The sequence below is a fragment of the Odontesthes bonariensis genome, chromosome 21, assembly GCF_027942865.1.
Source record: "Odontesthes bonariensis isolate fOdoBon6 chromosome 21, fOdoBon6.hap1, whole genome shotgun sequence".
Lineage (NCBI taxonomy): Eukaryota > Metazoa > Chordata > Actinopteri > Atheriniformes > Atherinopsidae > Odontesthes > Odontesthes bonariensis.
Window position 1 is genome coordinate 12,333,393 of NC_134526.1, and position 20,323 is coordinate 12,353,715.

The window sequence follows — 20,323 nt, forward strand, 5'->3', positions numbered from 1 at the left end:
GAACCCATCAAGAAGCACAGAAGAGGGTCCGTGGTCATTTCGGGTGTGCTTTGCCACAGGCAAAGTTGGTGATCTTGAACCAGGGCGTTATACCTAATTAAACTAATTTGATTTGAAGTATTTGTCATACAGTAAGACAGTGACCTCAAGTACACTCACATGCTGAGCAAACACTATTTGAATAATAACATGCAGTCAATGAGATCATGGCCATGTCCATCACTCAATTTCAATCACATAGAACTTATTTGGGACGAGCTTGACTGAAGAGTTCAAACCATACAGTCAACAAATGCACAGCTACTCTGTCTTAAAAATGCATGGGGACATATTTCAGCAAGCTACTGCCAAAGAGGTCAGACTTCGCAGAACTGGGATCAAAGCCAAAGGTGGTTATATTTAAGAGTCATATGCCCAATGTCTGCAACATTAAACCTCCTTTGCTTGCATTCTTACATTCATAAAGTGTTTTTGCCTTTCCCAACAATATTTTTTGTCTATCCATCGATTTTCGATACCCGCTGAATCCGTCAGTCGGGTCGTGGGGGGGCTGGAGCCAATCCCAGCGGCCATCGGGCGAGAGGCAGGGTACACCCTGGACAGGTCGGCAGTCTATCACAGGGCCACACAGAGAAAAAACAACCACACACACTCACACCTAAGGACAATTTTAGAGACACCCATTAACCTAACATGCATGTTTTTGGACAGTGGGAGGAAACCAGAGTACCCGGAGAGAACCACACATACACGGGAACATGCAAACTCCACACAGAAAGGCCCCAGCCGGGAGTTGAATTTGCACATTTGGAGAGTAGTTTAATCAAATATTTAGTGCTCATTAGTGAAGGTTTTCCACTAGTCTTTGAGTGATGTTGAAGAATTAAAAAAACAAAACTAAAGGACAGTAACTTGTATTTGTTTACATATTATGTCTATTCATAGCCATAAATGTTGAGACATAGATGCAGAATTTGTTTTAGCAGTTCAATGGTCTTCTTAAAAATGCAACACAGGAAAAGAAATTACATGATTGTTGTTGTAATAGTAAAATTGCAGTTCCAAATAGGAATGTAAAAGGTTGTGTTAGCTGATAGAGCAGTATAATATGCCTTATACACAGAAATTGGTGTATTTAGCCACTAAAAAAAAAAAAATCTGTCTCCAGGGGGCCTCACAGACCAGGCAAGGATCAGATGAGCCAATGTTATTTCCAAAAGTCAGCACTTGGAGGAGCCAGTTTCCCTACAATATCAGCACTATGCCCCAGAAAATCTGCTGTTTTTTCCATTTTATTCTTCAAATAAGATGTAGAACTTGTAGCAGCTCTATGTATTTGGAAATCCCCCATCTAACCACCCTTTACACCTGTCTGTGGTTGTTATTTTGCATGATAGTCTCAATGGTCAGGTCATACTTTTTCCTGCTGTATACTGTCTTATGTTGTTTAAAAAAAAAAAAATCCTTCAGAAACACTTGCAAAATCATTAGTTGGCATTGCATTTTATGTCAAATGTTTATTTACTGGTATGCATGTGGCTATTTTCACCCAATCCACACACAGTTTTGAGTTATCCATGTGTACAGTAAACATTTGTCCAATGATAAAGCAGCGTGCGCGCTCATGTCGCAAGTTGACATGGGTCAAGAAAAGCCTGTTTCATTCATCAATGACCAATTTGCTAAGATTTTAGTGTAGATGTGGCTTTTATTACTGAAAAACCAAAAGCAGTAAAGCAATTATTATTTGAATTGAAATAAAATTATAACATAACTAGCTGAAGCTTGTTTCATACAGTACATCCGATGAAACGTTTATCTGATCAACACATTCTGTAAGAAATTTTCAATTAACTGATCTTAAATAAAAGGAAAGGTGGGAAATCATTTATTAGATTAAAAACTTGTTCTTACATTTACAAAATTACATGCAAGGTTAACATACACTAAAAGAAAATATACAAAAAAGAAATATTAAAAAAAAAAAAAAATTCCCTAGCTTTATAGAAACTCTTAATACCAACTGTGATATGTGAAAATCTTTGCAATTCATATAAACAAAACCTGACACTATGCGATGTACCACCGCAAGTCCTCAATTGCGCTATGAAGAGGATACAGAAGCTTTTGTCAATAAAAGGCTATAAAGACATCTCTGTAAATAGACAAAGCAGAAAACTGCAAATGACAATTTATCGGCTTCCCTGTGATAAAATGACGGCCCAAGTGATGACATGTAGTCATGGGATCTTCCCCGGAGTCCAATCAGCAAATCTGAGACATGGAGAAGTTTGTGTTGAATTGCCAGTCATAGGTTTTGCGTATGGCCTCAAGCTTTTCGATGAGTTCTTTGAATGATGGTCGCTTTGCAGGATCTGCATCCCAACACTGCTCCATCAACAACTTCACCTGTTGGCGACCGAGATAATGGAAATATTGGGTCAGTCACAATACCAACAAAATGTTCGTCTTGTTTAATGGGCATCTAATATTACCTCATGTGGGCAGTCTCTGGGACACGGTAACCTCTGATTTTTCTCCAGCAGTTTTATGAGTAATAACGTGGTCATCTGTCCTTCAGTAGGCAGGATCATTTCAGCGTACTTCTACAAAAAATAAGACAGAACAAAAAAAACATGAGAAAAGCAAGCACCGCACACAAAGAATGAAAATGTCACTGCTTATACATGTGAATGCATGAAGACATAAACTTGTGATGAATTATCTTTTTCACTTACAAATGGAGGGCTCTGATGTTTGTTGCAGGTGGTCAGGATCTCATACAACGTAACTCCAAAGGACCAAACATCAGAGGCAAAAGAGAATTTATACTCCTTCAAGCACTCAATGGCATACCTACAAAGTGCAAGACGCATCATTTGGCTTGCCCAAGTCACAGAACAAAACACTGAATACATACGAATAAGTGCTGCATGAACTGACCAGTACACTGGGCTGTCTCCATCCTCACGGACACGGTAGTAGATCTCTCCTTCGGGGATGTATTTTGTCAGGCCAAAGTCTCCAATCTTTACCAAATTGTCGTTTTCCACCAAGACATTGCGAGCCGCTAGATCTCGATGCACGTAGCGCTTTAATTGCAAGTACTCCATACCCTTTAAAAAAAAACAAAGGGCAACACATTGTGTGTGTAAAAATGATGTGTGTAATATTTAACCTGTGTCTACAGATGCCACGGTTTCTGTCTGCAGGTCAGTCCTCAACTGTGGTCAGGAATAACCTATAATTGGACTTTTGTTACATTTGCAAGGACATTCTGCCTGTTTGATGATCGACTGACTTTTCCTCCAGCAGCATATTTATGTGACCTTGGTATAAATGAGTGTGATTAAATGGATTTCAACATTATGTTATATTAAATGTCTTTTCTTGTTATACTGGAATGAGCAAAAGGACAAAGCTTCTGAGTAAAGATGAACACAACCTGACATCTGTAATTTGCAATCTAGTAAATGCATTGCATTATTCTAGCAGAACTATGGCTGCAAGGCATTCACTGCAGTCAAAGGACAATATACTTAACAAACCAAGCTCACCTGACAGATCTGCTGAGCAAACTTGAGGCACTGGGGCACACCAACTTTATGTCTGGGAAGGTAGTCTCGCAGACTTCCCAGGGGTACGTACTCCATTATTAGCTCTACCTCTCCTCTTCCTGTGAAGGCACAACAAGGCGGTGTTTTTAATCTTTCATATTTCATCGTCTTCAAAATGATGACCTGTTGTCTAAACTGGTTCTCAGCATGCAGTGTATTTAAAACTCAAAATATTGAGATATGTAGGAAACAGTGCTGCACTTGGGGTAGATTTTCTTTTACACTAGGCGCATTCCCACTGTAGGAACCTTTGGCAGTTCCTATAAGCTTTTCAGGAACGGGGCCGTTTTTTCCCGCATTCGCACGCACAGGAACTCGGGACCATCACCCTCAGTTCCTTTAACCATTTTAGCTCCTTCTCCAAGGCTGGGTCTTTTCTGGGATCTATAGGAACACATCTGACGTAGGTGTTTGGTGGTTGGTAGCTACGCCGCTCGTCACGTTGTCACGGCTGAAATGTTTACTCATACGACACGGACACAACCTGCGCGTGTTTAATAAGTTAAACTTACACGTCGTCAGTGTTGGGAGTAACGGCGTTTAAGTGTAACGGCGTTACTAACGGCGTTATTTTTCCAGTAACGGAGTAATCTAATTAATTACTTTTCCCATCGTTACAACGCCGTTATCGTTACTGAGTATATAAAGCGGCGCATTACTACAATTTGGTTGTAGGCTTTAGGCTACACATCAGCGGCATGCTGCCTGGAGAGAGCAGGGGTGGGGATGATGACACCGTTGCAAATGCGATGATGATTGGCTGTGTGGGCGGATCATGCGCTGCTCACGCTGCTCACGCTGTCTCACTGCACGCGCTGACGACTACGACTACGACTAAACACACACACACACACACACACACACACACACACACACACACGACAGCGATAATGGCGACGAGCCAGGGAAGTTCAAAGGTAGCGTTCTCTAACTGGAAGTACCGGCACGACTTCTCACTCGTGGAGATAAAAGGCAAGAATGTGTATGTAACATGCACGCTATGCCATGGGGAAAATAACTTTATCCACGTCTGCCTCAAGTAACTCAAATCTAATGAAGCACCTTACATCAACCCATGCGAGTATGACACTTGTTGCTTCTGCAGCCAACCCAACCCCAAGCCCAAATGCAGCTAGCGTGAGCCCCAGCGAAGGACACGGAGCCACTCAAACACTCGATTTTTTGCGTCAGAAACAGGTGACCAGTGAGTAGGATAGTGTTCTGTTTATTGTGCAGTAGGCCTTGTTGTGGAGAAAAAGGAAAGTAAAATACAGTTACAGAGAATTGCACTACTTAATGGCCAGATTTTCCTTTGGTTCTTTTTTACCCAAGTTTACATTTGTGTGTCTTAATTTTGCACTTGAGTTTTATATTCAATATTTATGTTTTTATTTCTATGCATCATATGGCAGGCTGCAATCTATTGAGTTCAATAAATACAGAATGTTCTAAATTACTGTATATAGTGTTTTTATTCTTCAATCAGGTAATATAAACACATTTGATGTTAAAGATGTTATAGAACGCAACAGCGTTATAGAACATAAAAAAATAACGCCACAGTTACTTTGCTGAGTAACTAATTACTTTTACAATGTGGTAACTGAGTTACTAACTCAATTACTTTTTGGGAGCAGTAACTAGTAACTGTAACTAATTACTTTTTAAAAGTAACTTGACCAACACTGGTCCCTATCAAGGTCCCGACTCGTGTGCGAATGCAAAATGAAACAGTTCCGCTGGGGAAGGGCAGTTCATAGAACAAAATTCGAGGTGGACCGTTCTTAGAACGGCGTTCTTAGAACGGCGTTCTTAGAACGGCGTTCTTAGAACTGCTCTGCCCGAATGCAGCTATTTACAGAGGATCAACAAGGACAAAACTCAATACTTAGGATAATCTACTTAGCACTGCAAGTTAACAGGAGCTTACCGAGCCAACACTCCTTTGCTCATGCAGACCCTGTATGTTGACAGAAGTGTCAACAAACATTCAAAGCAGACGGAAGATGGCTGAGGACTTACCAGACTCATTGCAGCAGCCTTTGTACTTGACGATGTTGCTGTGATAGAGGGACTTTAGGATACTGATCTCCTTCAAAAAGCCCTCAGGAACAGTATCACACTCTTGCTTCAAGGTCTTAACTGCCACAAGTTCTCCTGTGTTGTCGTTGGTTGGGTCATACAAGTAGAGAGTCACCTTTCCAAAGTGACCCTAAAGACAGAACAGTGAGCACCAGATTACTCTCAACACGCAGCAAATTAAATGCACTGGCGTCGCGCTGCAACTTACCTCCCCCAAGACCCGCATCTTTTTCAGGTAGCGCTTGTGGAACATGCTGGGGTCTGGTTGCTGGAGATTTTCACTGGGAGGCATTTCAGGGTCTGTGTTAAAAAAATATATATATATCTGTTTCACTAAATGCACTGAGACAGGTGGAAAAGAAATACAAAGATTAAGGTGAGCAAGTAAAGACTGACTTATTTTAATGAGGTCTGTGAGCTCTCTGAGTACAGTGCGGAAACAAGGCCTCTCCTCAGGCTCATAGGTCACACACATGCTGATGAACTTGGCAAGCTCCAGGGAGGATGGCTCAGCCAAGCGGCCCTTTTGCTGATAAAAGCGCTCTTTCTGTTGGGGCAAGAAAAATTTCGGCGTTAAAAGTTGGTGTCAAAAGGATAATAGAAGCATGGGACACTTTGGCTGAGTTGGCTGAGATGTACAGGTCGAAAGTGAAGCTTGGGCCTACCTCAGACAATGTAGCGGCACTCATGGGAAGATCGCCATTGTTGCAGATTTCAAGCAGCGTAACGCCAAAGCTCCACTTGTCAGCAACATTTCCAATGGGTGTACCGTTGTCAATACACTCAGGGGCAATCCACGGGATACGCGCCAAACGCTCTGCAGTGTTGAACAACGAAAATGAAAATGACCCTGGAAGCTCTAATCCAAGTCTTTTGAATGAGAACTTGAATTACAACAGAATAGAATAATTCGTGGTGCTTGAGGAACAAGAGAGAATACCTAAAAAACACTACTGAAAATTCTATAGACCTATTCATCCTTGATCTGCTTTACCAGTGTGTTTAAAATGAAACATTGTGAACTTGGTGTTTTTGTTGAAGACAGCCTTAAAGAGCACATTGTGGAGTGAAACTGCAAGACAACAGGAAACCGGTCACAGGAAGTGGTCTGGTTAAACTTTCCTGTTTCCTACATCTGATTGAAGTCAGGCTGAATTGTACTTAAAAGTAGAAAGATAGTGAAGATAGTGAGCTGAGAGACTTTTCTGTGGATTTAAGCTACTTAAAAAAAAAAAAAAAAAAAAAGTACCCACACTGACATACAGATACTGACCTTCCCGTGGGAGCACATTAAGGGCAATTCCTGGATCGCTCAGCTTGACAAAAGGAGTAGTGCCATATTCTAGACCACGCCTTGCCACCAGAATGTTCTTGGCACAGACATTTCCATGAACCAGCGATTTTGTCTCCTAGGATAAAAACAATGGTGCAGATGTTGACTCTTTGGGAGGCCATTTTTCCTTCCCACCCCAGCCACAGCCTGTTCACCTAGCTCCCGTCTAACAAGCAATACAGAAGTAACCCCTGCCTCAACACCACACTTTAAGCAAAACCAGTTTCTTCAGATTTTGAAATTCACACAAAGATATTTTGTTATTTGACAAATAGTTCATTTCCACATAACTTTCTTGTCAGTAGCACGGAGGAGGCTGCTTCTGAAAATGACTGTGCAGCTTTAACTGATATCATGATAGTCAAGTTAATCTTGTCAACAATAATGACACATCACTGGAGAAAAAATGACTTGCAGCACTTATCTTAAAAAGCCTGATAATAATATTACTTAATTTCCTGCCCGAGTGCAGCAGCTCAGGCTCAAAAGTCAGTGTCCAGTGCAAAATATGCAGTAAACTAATTACGTTTTAAATGTATTCACCACAGAAAATTTATGTAAGACTGACTGGATATATGTAAATTGTTGTGTATCATGGCAGAGGTACAATAATACTGCATTTGGTACAAAGAAAAAGAAAGTGTTTGAACTTACGAGATAATTAAGGGCGCTGGCAAGTTGTAGGGCAACGATTAATTTCCACAGACCATTCACAGATGCCTTTTCTTTGTGAAGGAAAACATCTAAAGGCCCAAACTCCACATATTCTTCAACCATGATGTCTGTGAAGGCAGGAGCAAGTTTGTTATCAAAGCTACAGGAAAAGTAAACAAAGAAGTGTCATCTTTGAAGTAAGAGAGGTCAATAATATTTGCTTCACTTGGCAACAAAACAAATTTGACTACAGGCTCTGGAAATGTGCGTAATGTGCAGGCAGCAAATGAGGAAGTCACCAAAAGTGGAAACAAGAGTATGCGACCGGATGGTGTTATTGTGCTTACTTTCAGATCCTTTGATAGAGACACCGTGTACAAACACCAGGTGACTGTGGGATACCTGGCTCATGAGACTTGCAGTTTCAAAAAATGCCTAAGATAGACAGAGGAAAAAAATAACCCATGTATAAACATGAAACACACCACGTGATTTGTTGCACTTCATGCAAAGATGTCACGACTGTCCGGACAACAAAGGACTGTCGTCTAGCAGTGCCTACACCACGCTCAAGACCCCCCCCCCCCCGAACTTTCTCTTTCTGTACTTCCCTCTATGCCTGCACTCCATCTCTAACCTGTCACTCCTGTCACCTCTGACAGAGCCCGACTAGTGGTTTTCCTTCTTCGTAGTTTATCATTAGCCGCACTGTTAAATCCTCATTTGTAAGTCGCTTTGGATAAAAGCGTCTGGTCTTTATGTGTATGTTTATGCATTTGGCAAATAGCTTACTAGTGCAAAATCAGTATGGCTTTGGTCTAGAATCTTGAGAACCACTCTGATGCTTTTGCGGTTTGCAAAGTTGTTGTTGAACTCATCGTCGTCATCCTCTCCTCCTCGCAGCTGCAGACGTCCCGAGTAGATGTTAGTGATGGTGCCACGGCCTAAATGCTCTTCCTACATATAAACACAAAGATCCACTTGATCAATTGCAGACCAGAGAGCTTAAAGCTTGTGTGATCACGAAGGCAGCAAGTAGATATAATCACCTGTACGATATCTTTGTCCTTGATTGGGTAGAAGTGCACATGGGGCTGGTTCGGGGTGACGGGGTCAGAGTGAGCGCAGGAGTCAACGCCTTGCCGTTTGACTAGAAGGTTGGATATCTCTACAATCCACAAAAGACACAGACAGACTTCAGTGTCTCATGGCACAGGTGAATTAATGTAACAGAATTATATATCCAATACACAAACCTGCTTGTCTCGGAAAACAGCATTTTTTTACAGTGAAGCTGTCCGACCCAGACTTGAGCACAAATGTTTTGAGGTTATCCGTGAGCCCCTTCACACTGGAAAACTGTTGGTCCCACCCTTCCATACAAAACATTGAACCCCTCTGCTGGATACGAAACTGCTTGTGACTCGGTGCCGCATCATTCTATTGGTATAAACATAGGTGTACATGTCGTCTGTGAAAATTGTTTTCAACCAATATCGCATTGCAAACAATTCCCAGAGAGGCGTGTGGGTGTCGACTTACCCCGTTTTTGTTTAGCACAGCGAGGATGACACGGTGATAGTCGAGCGCGCTCCAACGAACCAGGAAAGTTCCCTCCTCTGCTGCCTCCTTTTTCAGCTTGTGTAGCACAAAATCATCACTGGAGGCACACCAGAGTTATGATGTAAGTGTTTTTCTATAACCTGCATGTGTCTGAACGTGCTTGTATAAGAGTAGAAAACTCACTGCATTGGTCCATGCAGCAGATTTGCTTCACTCAGCACTACCCTTGGGGGAGCCACTTCTCGACAAAGATAGTGGTGGGCGTCTGCAGTCAGTCGGTAGTATCCATCAAGGAGAGAGATGAAGGAACGGGCCTCCTGGCTGGAGTTCATGTGTACCTCCTACATACATATACAGAAACACCACTGGCTTACAATCTTAGCTCCCACCTACAGACATTTAGATATAAAACTTAACAAAATGCCCAAAGCAGAACCAAAAACCCAAGAAATTATAGCCACACACATAAAACAGGACTATGCGGCATAAATGTATCCCATAGAATGGATTCAAACAATTCAAAGAGTGAACCATCTGATTGTATACAGTAGATAGATAGATAGATAGATAGATAGATAGATAGATAGATACTATATTAATCCCAATTTGGGAAATTGTTAGTATATAAAGTGGATAGATGCATCACAAGAAAATGTGCCAATTAATGTCTTACAGCTTGTACACAGCAAGATAAACAAGTACTCTCACCATGCACCGATTGTCCTGAGTGCTAATGCACACATTAGCGTCGGAAATGGCTATGTGAGTGATTTCCGGGAAATCAGAGAAGGAGGTCCATTCATTAGGAGTGCTGTCATTCGGTTGACTTAACTGCCGCTTTGGTTTCCTTGTGTAATTCAGGTAGTCATTCCTGTGGTAAGGGTTCGCCTCTGCCTAAGTAGAGACGTAGAGCGAATAGAAGAAAAAAATAATAATAATAACACACTGTTAAACAATAAATTCTCACAGGACTATGAGACTTGAACTATTTTCTGACATACCTTCTGCACATGCACCTTCCTCCACTGAATCCCCTTTGTGCCAGAAACTAAGATTTCATGTGTGGCAGGAGCTTTGCACTCATCTTTCGAGACGCCCTCATCGTGGACGATGTTTGAGTAAGAGCTGCTTCCAGCATCCCTCAGTGACAGGTAAGTTGCATGGAAAGTCTCGGTGCCAAAACGTGGAACCAAGTTTTCGAGAGTAGAGATGTACTTATACATAATCTCCTGCGTGCCCAGCTGCCCCTTGTCCACAGTGTGCTGCTGGAAGGTCCGCACGAATTCTGTGAACACCCGCCGGATCCGGATTTTAGTCAGAAAGCTGTCTCTGGAAATGTGTTTGGCGAAAGATCTTGGAATGCAGTGTAGGAAGCTGAAAACAGACTTTAAGTTAGAATAGAAGTCTCTTGTAACAAAAGCAGAAAATACAGCTACTGATTGAAAAAAATATATGAGACAAATGTATATCCATTTTAGACCTCATCAAAAAACAATTTACAATCTGTAAGAATAGTATTTTGCTGTGAAGAGTACTTCAGAAGAAAAAGTTCTTACTTTATTTTTCCAGCAACTTCCTGTAAGGTAGACCCTCTTTCAATTGCCAGGTGTGAGAGGTGAAGTACAGCCATGCCCAAGCTCTCATTCTTGAAGCGACTGAGTTCCTCTTCTGTCACAATTTTCTCCATTTCAATCCCTTCAGTCACAAATTCATGTTTCGCCTGATTTGGAGACACAAATAGGTTGGATACTTTGCAACTGTCAGTACACACAAAACAAAACAAAAAAAAAAATAATTAAAAAAAATTAAAAAAAAAAAAAAAAATCACATTCTGTTGGAAGATATTACTGCATGTTTATTACAAACCTGTGCAAATAAATACTCCAAGGATGTGATTTCAAGCAGCGGAGAACCCGCCTGAGCTGTCTCAGATCTGAGAGTATAGCGGGATACAGTTGGCTCTTTGTCGTTCAGTCCATGCCAATTCCGAAAGTAAAACCTAGTCATAAGGAAACCAGACAGCTTAAAAGAGCACGGTCACGCTATTCCAAATGCAGCGATGCACAAACAAAAACTAACCTCATGCAGTAGTGAAGCACTACATTGGAGTTATCTTTTGGACTGAAAACGTGGTTTGGACTGTACCAGCAGCAGGTTTGTGGGTTATACAACGCAAACAGCACATGGCACAGAGGAGTTATCCCTGTGGGGGAAGCAGTGAAGTTACATACACTTTCCAACAGCAACACTATTATCAAGAAACTACACAAATCCCCTTGGTTTTTGTCATTTCGTGGCAGTTGTCACTCTTACCGACAGTCTCTGCGGCTAAGATGCACAGATCCTCTGCAGTGATATCTTCACACGTGTGAGACAAATATTTCTCCCCTTCTTTGGTCCAGAAAAGGTAAACATGGATGCCTGGAGTCTGAGGAGCTGCATTCGGGCCCGAAATTGTTTCCGACCTGGGGACTTTGGACCATCCTCTTTTGGACATGTTGGATCAGATCACTGACAGACACACAGATCAAGTGTTACGTAAATCAGCTGTTGCATTTGCGGAAGTCATGCAGGCATTTAGACTTATGTAAACGCAGAATAGAGAGCAATTTTGAACGCCGAGATTGAGAAGTGGACAGATATTTCGCTCTCGCTTTAATGGCCTATTCCGTCGGCATGTTATGGGACACCTTGTGCGTTTCTGATATAGCATGCTCAGAATCAATACTTTTTAAAAAATAATAATTTTATTTTCAAACCAACCTTGTAGCGTACACAAAACATGTAAACTTTTTTGTTTGTTTGTTTGTTTGTTTGTTTCCTTGTTTGTTTGTTTCCACAAATATGACGCAAGTCCATCAGTTTGCCTGGAGGCCTTCCGGGATTGCACGCTGTCAAACGTAGTGTTTATATGACAAAACACGCTTTAAAGCGTACGCATAATAATAGTTTTTTTTTTCATTTTTTGTCATACATATGTATAAAACGCATAAAAAAATTAAAAAAACACCAAATGCGACCACTCGAATAAGCGCATCCGATAGTATGACAACGGAATACGGAGCTAAAACATCCACACCCCCAAAGCACAATGATTGCGGTCGGGTGTCTTACCATTCAACGTCGATCTGGGGCCTTTTCTTAAAAACTCAACTCAGTGATCGAACAGGCAAACTTCATTTCTAAGAGCGTAGTTCCCCTCGACCTCCTACTCTCAGATTCTCGTGAACTGTGAGCAACAATATGACTCTGGTTCCGGAAACCTTCGTGGCCACGCCCCCTACCCCGAGAGAAAAAGCCTCCTCAAAAAGACTCACGTACACATATGTACGGCCATAGACATATTATATATATGAGGTGGAAAAAACATTATATTTCACTTCATATAACACGAGGGGAAAACATTTCTGGTTGAACAGAAATGTTTTAATTTACGGGTGCTAATTAGGAAATTATGTTTTTTATTCGTATTTTGTTTCGTCTCTTAAAAACAGTAGTTTTCCGAAATGATGTTGAAATGGACAGTTTTTCTCTTTCTCTTGTTTGTCCCCCTGCTGTGTAATTGTGTTTTCTGAATCGTTTTGTAAATGATTCATTCTATTTTCCGGTATTTTATATATACTGTTTTTTTTTCTAGAGATGTTGTGGCTTCTGTTTTTTGTGTCCTTAATTCTGTGAAATGTGGTTTTTTTTAATCTAATTTGTGTTTTGCATGTCATGACCATTCGCTGTTGCTTGAGTGAATCTGTTTAATAAATTGATAGTTATATTTGTTTGAATTTGTTTAGTTTAGTTTTTTTTTTTACTAAAATTGCATTCAAGTTACAGCTACTATCACATTGCTGATCACATTGCTCTTGGAGGAGAGATTTTAAATCTTAAGAGATTTATTATATTAAATAAATGTTGGAAATAGTTACCGCTTTCTCCACCGAATAACATTATATGTTAATAAAAGATTAAGTGTACAATACAAAGGCTGTTTGTACTGTAACTTCTCCATGTAAAGTGATCAAGTTCAAGACCTCCAATAAATTGTGACTCCTTTCTCTTCACTGTTCACACCAAAAACTTGAAATAACAGAAGGTAATGCCACCCACAGAAGCACTAGTGTGTGAGAGGGTTAGAGGGTGGAAAGTGAAGGGTATATTTGAGTTTCAGCCAAGTTTGAGTGGAGATTTGACAGGAGCCATTTTTCCATTTTGTAACTCTGAAAAGTTGGTGTGGAATAAAACCCCACCAATGGTCTGTTTCCATCAGATGGGCTGATATGGTGCTGTTCATACTCAAGTATGAACAAGTTAACCCAAAGTCAAATATACAACTTCCTCAACAAAAACTCCCATCGCCAACTGTTTCAGTTAAGAAGTGGGTGTCAGATGTCATAACCTTAACACACAGTGATTTTCTCTCCCAAATGCTTACCGTTTCAAGCAGTCTGATAATCCAGTGCACATCTGTCACTCAGAATCCTCACATGCCGCCTACTTATTCTGACATCCTAACAGGCACTCTGCTCAGTGTTATGTCAGCTTCTAATTCAAACTTGTGTCACTTTGCAAAGCCTAAATATAGGTTCAGGTGCCCTCTTAGTTTCTGAGCAGTGATCTTCCCCATCATGTGCTTCCAGTCTTCCATTACAAACAACAACCTGACACAAAAGCTTGGAGGGAAACAGGTCACAATGGGCAGTTTTATTCAGTTATTTCCAATTAAGCCATGTAACGCTTCGCATAAGCCGTTTCACTTCCTGTTCATTTTCAAATGTCAGCTCTGACACACAAATGCCAAAACACTTTGGTATTCATAAATGAAGCATTAGTGGAAATACAACCTATCGCACACGAATTGCAACCACAGTGCAACATCACCAAAAAAAAAAAAGTCTCCTGTTCAGTCTTAAAACTGCTTAGTCTCTTTTCATTATTTTGGATAAGGGTATTTGCAATCTTACTTCAGGTAAAAGCCAACGTGAGCAACTACTCAGAATGCACGCTGAAGGCATTATGTGAATATTATTGGTTGTCATCTTGCTTTGTATCCCGACGCACTGAAGGTCAAAACTTAGTCACCAAATTACCTGCTCAACCACCGAGTATGTGGAGCGAGTGTCATCTTTCACTAGCAAAAAAATAAAAACGCAGTTGCTCATCAGCACCGCAGATCTCCATCATCACGTTCTTCTGATTTTTTTTTCTTTTTTTAAATCAAACTCATTGTTGACCTCTCCTTTGATGATTTGAAAAACATGCCAACCAAACCTCGATACACAACCACAAAAACTTAAAAAGGTGGACAGAATTTAACCTTTAGTTAATGAAGTTTTGTAGAAAATGTCACATTTGGAAATAACCATCTGATCATATATTGGCTGCTTATGCCGCTGAGAGTCGATCTGAATTATTGAATTTGAAAATGACACAAAAGAGTGAAACAATACAGCAACAAAAATAAAGCAGACAGGCAGGCATGTGCGCACATACACACCTACACGCACTTACAACTGTATGGAACTAAAAAGGAACGCAGCTTTAGTAATGTCCAAACATACAAACAGCGGTTTCTTGTCCAAGCAGGAGTTACTGGTGCAACAGCTGTGCAGTTCAGAGACTATCACTCCCTCAAATCTCAGCTAAACATTCTAGGAGAAGTTGTTTAATTGACTGGCAAAACTAATCATACACATGGTGGAGTTGCAATACAGTGGGAAAGTACATTTCCAAACAACAAATCAGGCGATGAATTCAGGTCATTCTTTCTTGGTTTCTTCCAGCTCCTGTTTCACTTCTTCATAGATGGCTTCTTCGTCCTTTTCCTCGCCATCATCTGTCTTGGAGTTGGGGACCCAGAGCCCAGAGTCGATGCACTTCTTCATATGAATCTTCGCCTCCTAAATCATGTGGAAGAATCACAGTGAAACTAAGAGTTCAGGAAAATACGCATCAGCTCTCAATGCGTTTTATCATTAAAAGACGTGAGGAAAATGCCGACGCACTATAAATCTACCGTAACACAAAACTGAAGGTTTAACCAAAATAACGCACCGTGGGGTCCATTTTGCTGATGACATCTTGTAACATTTGAATGTCCTTCTCGTCAAAACATTTCTGCATCTCCTGCAATTAACAACGCACACACTGTAAGGCAGTTCAAACTCAAAAGGGATGAGAAACAAGGGTGCCTCAAAAGCAAACTTACAAGTGGCAGGGACTCGTACACCTCAACGGGATCTAGACCTCCAGGTCCCACACGCTTCTGTTTCTCCTCTTCCTCATATTCCTTCATGGCCTTTTCTATGCGGATCTTCGCTCTTCCTCGAACCCGCTCCTTGAATGACTCCAGCTCGTCATTGAAAGCTTCCTGGTACTGCTGATCTGCTGTCTGTAAAGACAAGCATGCAAAAAAACTAAAAAAAAGTTTGCAAAAGGGCATTTCCACCATAGGAACTTTCCAGGAGGTGTAAGAGTGAAAAAAAAAATGAAAAACATCCAGAAACTCTGACTCATAATAGGAAATTAGGGCTACATTTTGTTCCTGTAGAAACAGTTCCAAGTGTGCAAACAACATTCCTTCTACAGTGACAGTTTCATTATTGCTATTTAGAACACCACTGCCATCTTAAGACAGAATACTGGAGAGATCTGCTGAACTTTTACGTTTGAAAAGGATACAGATTGATCCACTACATTTAGATTTTGGAGAATCCAAATACACTTTGTTACCTTAATTTTGGAAAAAAACTGACGAAAGCAACCGCGTGGATCCACTTTGAGGCTTTTTGCCAACTCAAGGATGAACTGCATGACAATGGTCTGATGAGCCACTTGCTCCATCAGCGCATGTTTCTGCAAGAGACGACAGCATACTTAGAAAAAACGCACACATCTTGGATTACTCAGCCATCATGTGGAACAAACGGCTTGAAGGAAAAACGAAGCTACGCATATAAAAGTAACTTCACCTTTCACGAGACATGAATTCAAAATTGATATGGACACAAAACTGCGACAAACTGCGTTTACCTCTTCGACTTCAAGGTCAATGCACATGATGACAAGATAGTTGGCCGTCTCTTCACATACAAGGTGAGGATTGTCAGAGAGATACTTCTGGCTGTCATCCCAACGTCGCAGCATGCCTGAGGTGAAGACAATAATGAATGAGCACCTCTACTTTCAAACTGTAACCTGGAACACATTACTAAAGCTCATGGTTGTCAGTGATACTTACCAAAATGTTTGATCTCCTTTTCGTATTTCTCCACAAAGGTTTTATGCTTTTGCTCCTTCTCCTCTTCGGTCTCGTCAGCAGACTCAGGTTTGGCATTAACAACGCTCTGTTGAGAACATTGGCAGAAAAACAAAAAATTACGACCGCATCTTTGATTCAGAGTCAAAGAACGGCCTATTACAGACTGCTCCACAGTTAAGCCATAAAAAAAAAAAAAAACACCTAAAAGTCTCCAAAAAGGTCAGTGTGTCTGTTACAAAACTACATGCTTTAACCAGGTCCTACCTAAACGCCCTAATCTCACTGCATAGATTTACATGCCAGATACATGCCGCAATTCTACAAAAGTAGCGTCTGCAAAGAATGCTATTTGTAAAGCAATGTACCCCAAAACTGTTTATAATCAGATGCAAAAAATTAACAGTTTTCAGACAGATGTGCATATAGTGATTAGAGATCCCACATGATAAAACAAGAGCTTAGGACCAGTAGAGGCAATCAGATCACACTGAATGCAGGAGGGTTGTAATTCTATTCGCTCCTTTTAAAATCTTAGACGAAGTAGATAAATCTATTCTGATCTTGTCCTTCTATTGAGAATATACCGAGTTCAGAGACCAGCACAGAAACACATGCCCAACATTTGACTTTAAAGCAGAAAACTTGCATCATAATTCACGAATGAAGGGTGTAATAAAACCATAATATCCACAAAAACACAGAAACAACCTTTGAAAAACTAAATGTGTGGTTTTTGCAGAACAGGAGAACAGATTATGACCTGATCAGCCAACGGAAAAATAAACGTGTTACTTTAGTCACGTCTGACTGCATTTTTTTTTTTTTTTTTTTTTTTTTTTAAAAACACACGGTTTGTCAAACTGGACAAATTTGGTGGACAAGAGGAGAGTTGGTGACAGAAAAAGAGAGAGTAAATGGACTTAACTAGAAAGTGAAGAAAGGGAAAAAAAGTGAAGCTAAAATGACATCAACAACACAGATCTGTGTGCTGGAATGGATTATTGACCCTGATGGAGTACATCTGGTTAGATTGGGTTTAGCAATGTATGTACTTGACTAATTTGGATTTGATTAATTTGATTTGTATGCATTATGTTCGTAAAACTAATTGGATTATAATTAGCTTGAATTGGACTGTAACTTTGAAGAGACTTGACATGGTGCTATAAAGCCTAAATAACATACAAGTAAAACTTAATTTAATTGAATTCCTGCACACATAAGAGTAAGTTTCTGAATTGAATAGAAGCATCCTCTGTAAGTTTTAAAGTTACACATCCAAGGCTAATGAAGAGATGTTGAATGACTGTGTACAAAAGTCTGGTTACTTGTAAAAATCTCCCCAATGATGCAAAAACATCAAAAGACAGCTTTGATGCTCGTGGTATCCTCAAAAGAAGATGCACAAACAAGCCCATTTACCCACAATGCAACGCAGCATGACCTCGACTTCATATTTCCTAGACAAAATTAGACGATTTGGTTCTTTTTGGGGAATTGCCTGAAAGCTCTGATTTGTAAACATGGCAACATTGGGATCCCTGAATCTTCAGCAGAAAGTCAAGTCTGCCATAAGAGACCACTGTTTTCTGACAGCATGCTTGATCTTTGTCACCTTGCTGAAACCGTCCTTGCTGAGTGTGTCCACATTCCATGGCATCTTCTTCTCCTCCCGGTTGTGCACCTCCACCTTCTTATCCCACTCCCGCTCCTCTTTCTTCAGCTTCTTCTCCTCAGCCTGGACTTTGCTCAGCTCTGCTTTGGCGTCACCCAATGTTGCAAGGGTAAGCTCTTGTAACTTTTTCTGTGTCTCTGCCAGCTTACGCCGACAATCAGCATGTCCCTTGTTTAATTCTTCACCCTTTTTCTGAAATTCTTCCATTCGCTCCACACGAGCCTGAAATGCAAATATGGCATCAATCAAAACTACATGTGTAAGAGTGCAATTGTCTATTTGACATGCAGTCTCCCCAGTCACTCTTATCAGGTCTGGGACTAATTAAAAGGAGCTAATGATCAGCACAGAGTATGTAAGCAACAAAAAACGAGCACAGGAAGCCACCTGACAAAAGAAACGTGCATCTATCACACCAAGTTGAAACATCTTTATCATAATCATGGGTCTTAAAACTGTACCTGGTGTCTCCATCTGAAGAGGCTGGGTGTGTCGATGTTTGGGTGGATATCATCTTCATCATCTGATACCTCAATGTGGTCCCATACGCTGTAATCGATTCTGGACATCCTGCCAACAAGACTCTAACGCTAACAGCGTTAGCTTGCAATAAGAAGCGCTTAAGTTAGTGAGCTAGACGAAACTAACCAGAAGATTTATTTAAAAATCACACAGCTCTGGCATGCCGCACGTCGTAGAAATGTGTATTTGAGCTTAGAGCAGCAGCTGCCTAAATTTGACTAAGACAAACTCACTTGGACCACCCCAACATGAGCTAACGAGTTATTGCTACAAAATTCTAGAAAGAATCGCAGTCGCTCGTTTCCGTTGACGTCAGCACGTAACGCCGTCACATTGACGTACGATCCCGGAAGGCAAAAAAAAAATTAAAGTTAGTGCTTGCAGTGTTTTTGTCAAACTTATTTTGTATTTATATCATTTATACATGTTGCTCTTCCTAACCTTATATTTTACACGTTTTTGTATTAATAATGCTAATAAAAGAGGTAAAGCATCAAACCTTTGCACATATTTCAGTTCATGTTCATAACAGCTTCAAGATGAAAAGTGATTTGATTCATACTTGCCTTTAAATGATCACAGAAATGTAAGAAAATTAGAAGCCCCCATTGACTTATGAAGGAGTGTTTTTCATGAGTTTATTATGATTTTTCAATTGAAATTTTATCCCACAGAGTAACAGGGAAGAATTCACAGCTCAGAATAACTATTTAAATGGACTGTTAAAATATTGCCATGCTAAGATTTTATGTTTGTATATTTATTTAACTAATTTTTTTCTGCTGTTTTATTGAGTAGTGTTTAAATTACTTATGAATGTATCATGGGATGTAAATGCATGTTGATGTATGTTCTTTTATAGGTATGTAATTATTTATTGATTATTTGTTGACCGTTTCTTTTTAAGGTTAAATGAGGTGGTGGAAATACTTTTGTTACCGCTGTTGTTCTTCCTTACAGATTTTTTTTTTACTCTACTACATGTTGAAGTATATGACAATCTTTTCATGTTACACTGCTGCACCATAACTAACTCTGCTTAAAACAAGAGGATCTCTAATTCACAAAGTAACACGTTGTACAATTTACTCTGTACTACTTTTCACTGATTGAATGGAAAACAAGTGAAAACAAGATGTAAGATAAGATCACTGAAACTCATATTTTAAAAGTCAATATTGAATGCACGTCTCCATGCCTACATGCAAATTGTGATGCAATCAGAGGTGTGGTGGTTAGAACTGTCCCCTCACATTAAGAAAATTGCCAGTCTGAATCTTGGCCGGGGCCCTCCCAAGTGGAGTGGAGTGAAATGTTCTCCCATCGAAATTAGAATATTTAGGAAAAAGACACAACCAATCAATACTTAAAGCTTCATATAAGATGAACCATATTTCATGTACAGATTTAAAAGATCTTTGATGGAAATAATTTTTTCTTCATAAGTTCTGTTTTTTTCTTCTGTTTTAAGCTTATGGAAAAAGAAGAAATTGTCATGAAAATTCAACATACATCAAATCTAGTCTCTAGAAAGCACATTTTACAGGTACAAGCCAATTTGAAATTGTTTTGGACAAGATAGGCACCTCTGGCAGAAAAAAAATCAACCAGCTTGTATATGACAA

At 40.2% G+C, this 20,323-nt stretch overlaps 2 protein-coding genes across 3 annotated transcripts; both read right to left on the bottom strand.

Moving 5' to 3' along the window:
• Positions 1-1,688: 1,688 nt before the first annotated feature.
• tyk2 (tyrosine kinase 2) lies at positions 1,689-12,499 on the bottom strand. Of its 2 annotated transcripts, XM_075454429.1 has the most exons (24): positions 12,364-12,499; positions 11,563-11,760; positions 11,329-11,452; positions 11,116-11,248; positions 10,806-10,969; positions 10,251-10,623; positions 9,958-10,143; positions 9,433-9,590; positions 9,229-9,346; positions 8,943-9,126; positions 8,736-8,854; positions 8,479-8,643; positions 8,034-8,121; positions 7,687-7,814; positions 6,973-7,108; positions 6,365-6,516; positions 6,096-6,246; positions 5,908-5,999; positions 5,640-5,829; positions 3,558-3,676; positions 2,944-3,116; positions 2,739-2,856; positions 2,496-2,606; positions 1,689-2,409 (listed from the first exon to the last, which is right to left on the bottom strand). In XM_075454429.1, the coding sequence occupies exons 2-24, from the start codon at positions 11,744-11,746 to the stop codon at positions 2,266-2,268; spliced, it is 3,510 nt and encodes a 1,169-aa protein (XP_075310544.1). In that variant the 5' UTR covers positions 11,747-11,760; positions 12,364-12,499; the 3' UTR covers positions 1,689-2,265. The 2 variants fall into 2 exon arrangements, with proteins under 2 accessions (XP_075310544.1, XP_075310543.1); XM_075454428.1 differs by having other exon boundaries at positions 5,908-6,246.
• A 1,415-nt stretch (positions 12,500-13,914) lies between these two features.
• Positions 13,915-18,999, bottom strand: LOC142371703 (hsp90 co-chaperone Cdc37). Its single transcript, XM_075454430.1, has 8 exons — positions 18,638-18,999; positions 18,117-18,398; positions 16,481-16,586; positions 16,273-16,388; positions 15,973-16,095; positions 15,449-15,631; positions 15,295-15,366; positions 13,915-15,140 (listed from the first exon to the last, which is right to left on the bottom strand). Exons 1-8 carry the CDS (start codon positions 18,743-18,745, stop codon positions 15,000-15,002), a joined length of 1,131 nt encoding a protein of 376 aa, XP_075310545.1. The 5' UTR covers positions 18,746-18,999; the 3' UTR covers positions 13,915-14,999.
• Between the last annotated feature and the right edge of the window lie 1,324 nt (positions 19,000-20,323).

What these genes read in the sequence shown, in the direction of transcription:
- LOC142371703 (XM_075454430.1), bottom strand. Translation starts at nt 18,745, where the DNA reads ATGTCCAGAATCGATTACAGCGTATGGGACCACATTGAGGTATCAGAT. An exon ending in TTGACCTTGAAGTCGAAGAG is followed by an intron (nt 16,096 to 16,272) that starts GTAAACGCAGTT and finishes CGTCTCTTGCAG; the next exon opens with AAACATGCGCTGATGGAGCA. An exon ending in AGTTTTTTTCCAAAATTAAG is followed by an intron (nt 15,632 to 15,972) that starts GTAACAAAGTGT and finishes TTGTCTTTACAG; the next exon opens with ACAGCAGATCAGCAGTACCA.
- tyk2 (XM_075454428.1), bottom strand. Translation starts at nt 11,746, where the DNA reads ATGTCCAAAAGAGGATGGTCCAAAGTCCCCAGGTCGGAAACAATTTCG. An exon ending in CTTAGCCGCAGAGACTGTCG is followed by an intron (nt 11,453 to 11,562) that starts GTAAGAGTGACA and finishes CTTCCCCCACAG; the next exon opens with GGATAACTCCTCTGTGCCAT. An exon ending in AGATGCGGGTCTTGGGGGAG is followed by an intron (nt 5,830 to 5,907) that starts GTAAGTTGCAGC and finishes TTCTGTCTTTAG; the next exon opens with GGTCACTTTGGAAAGGTGAC.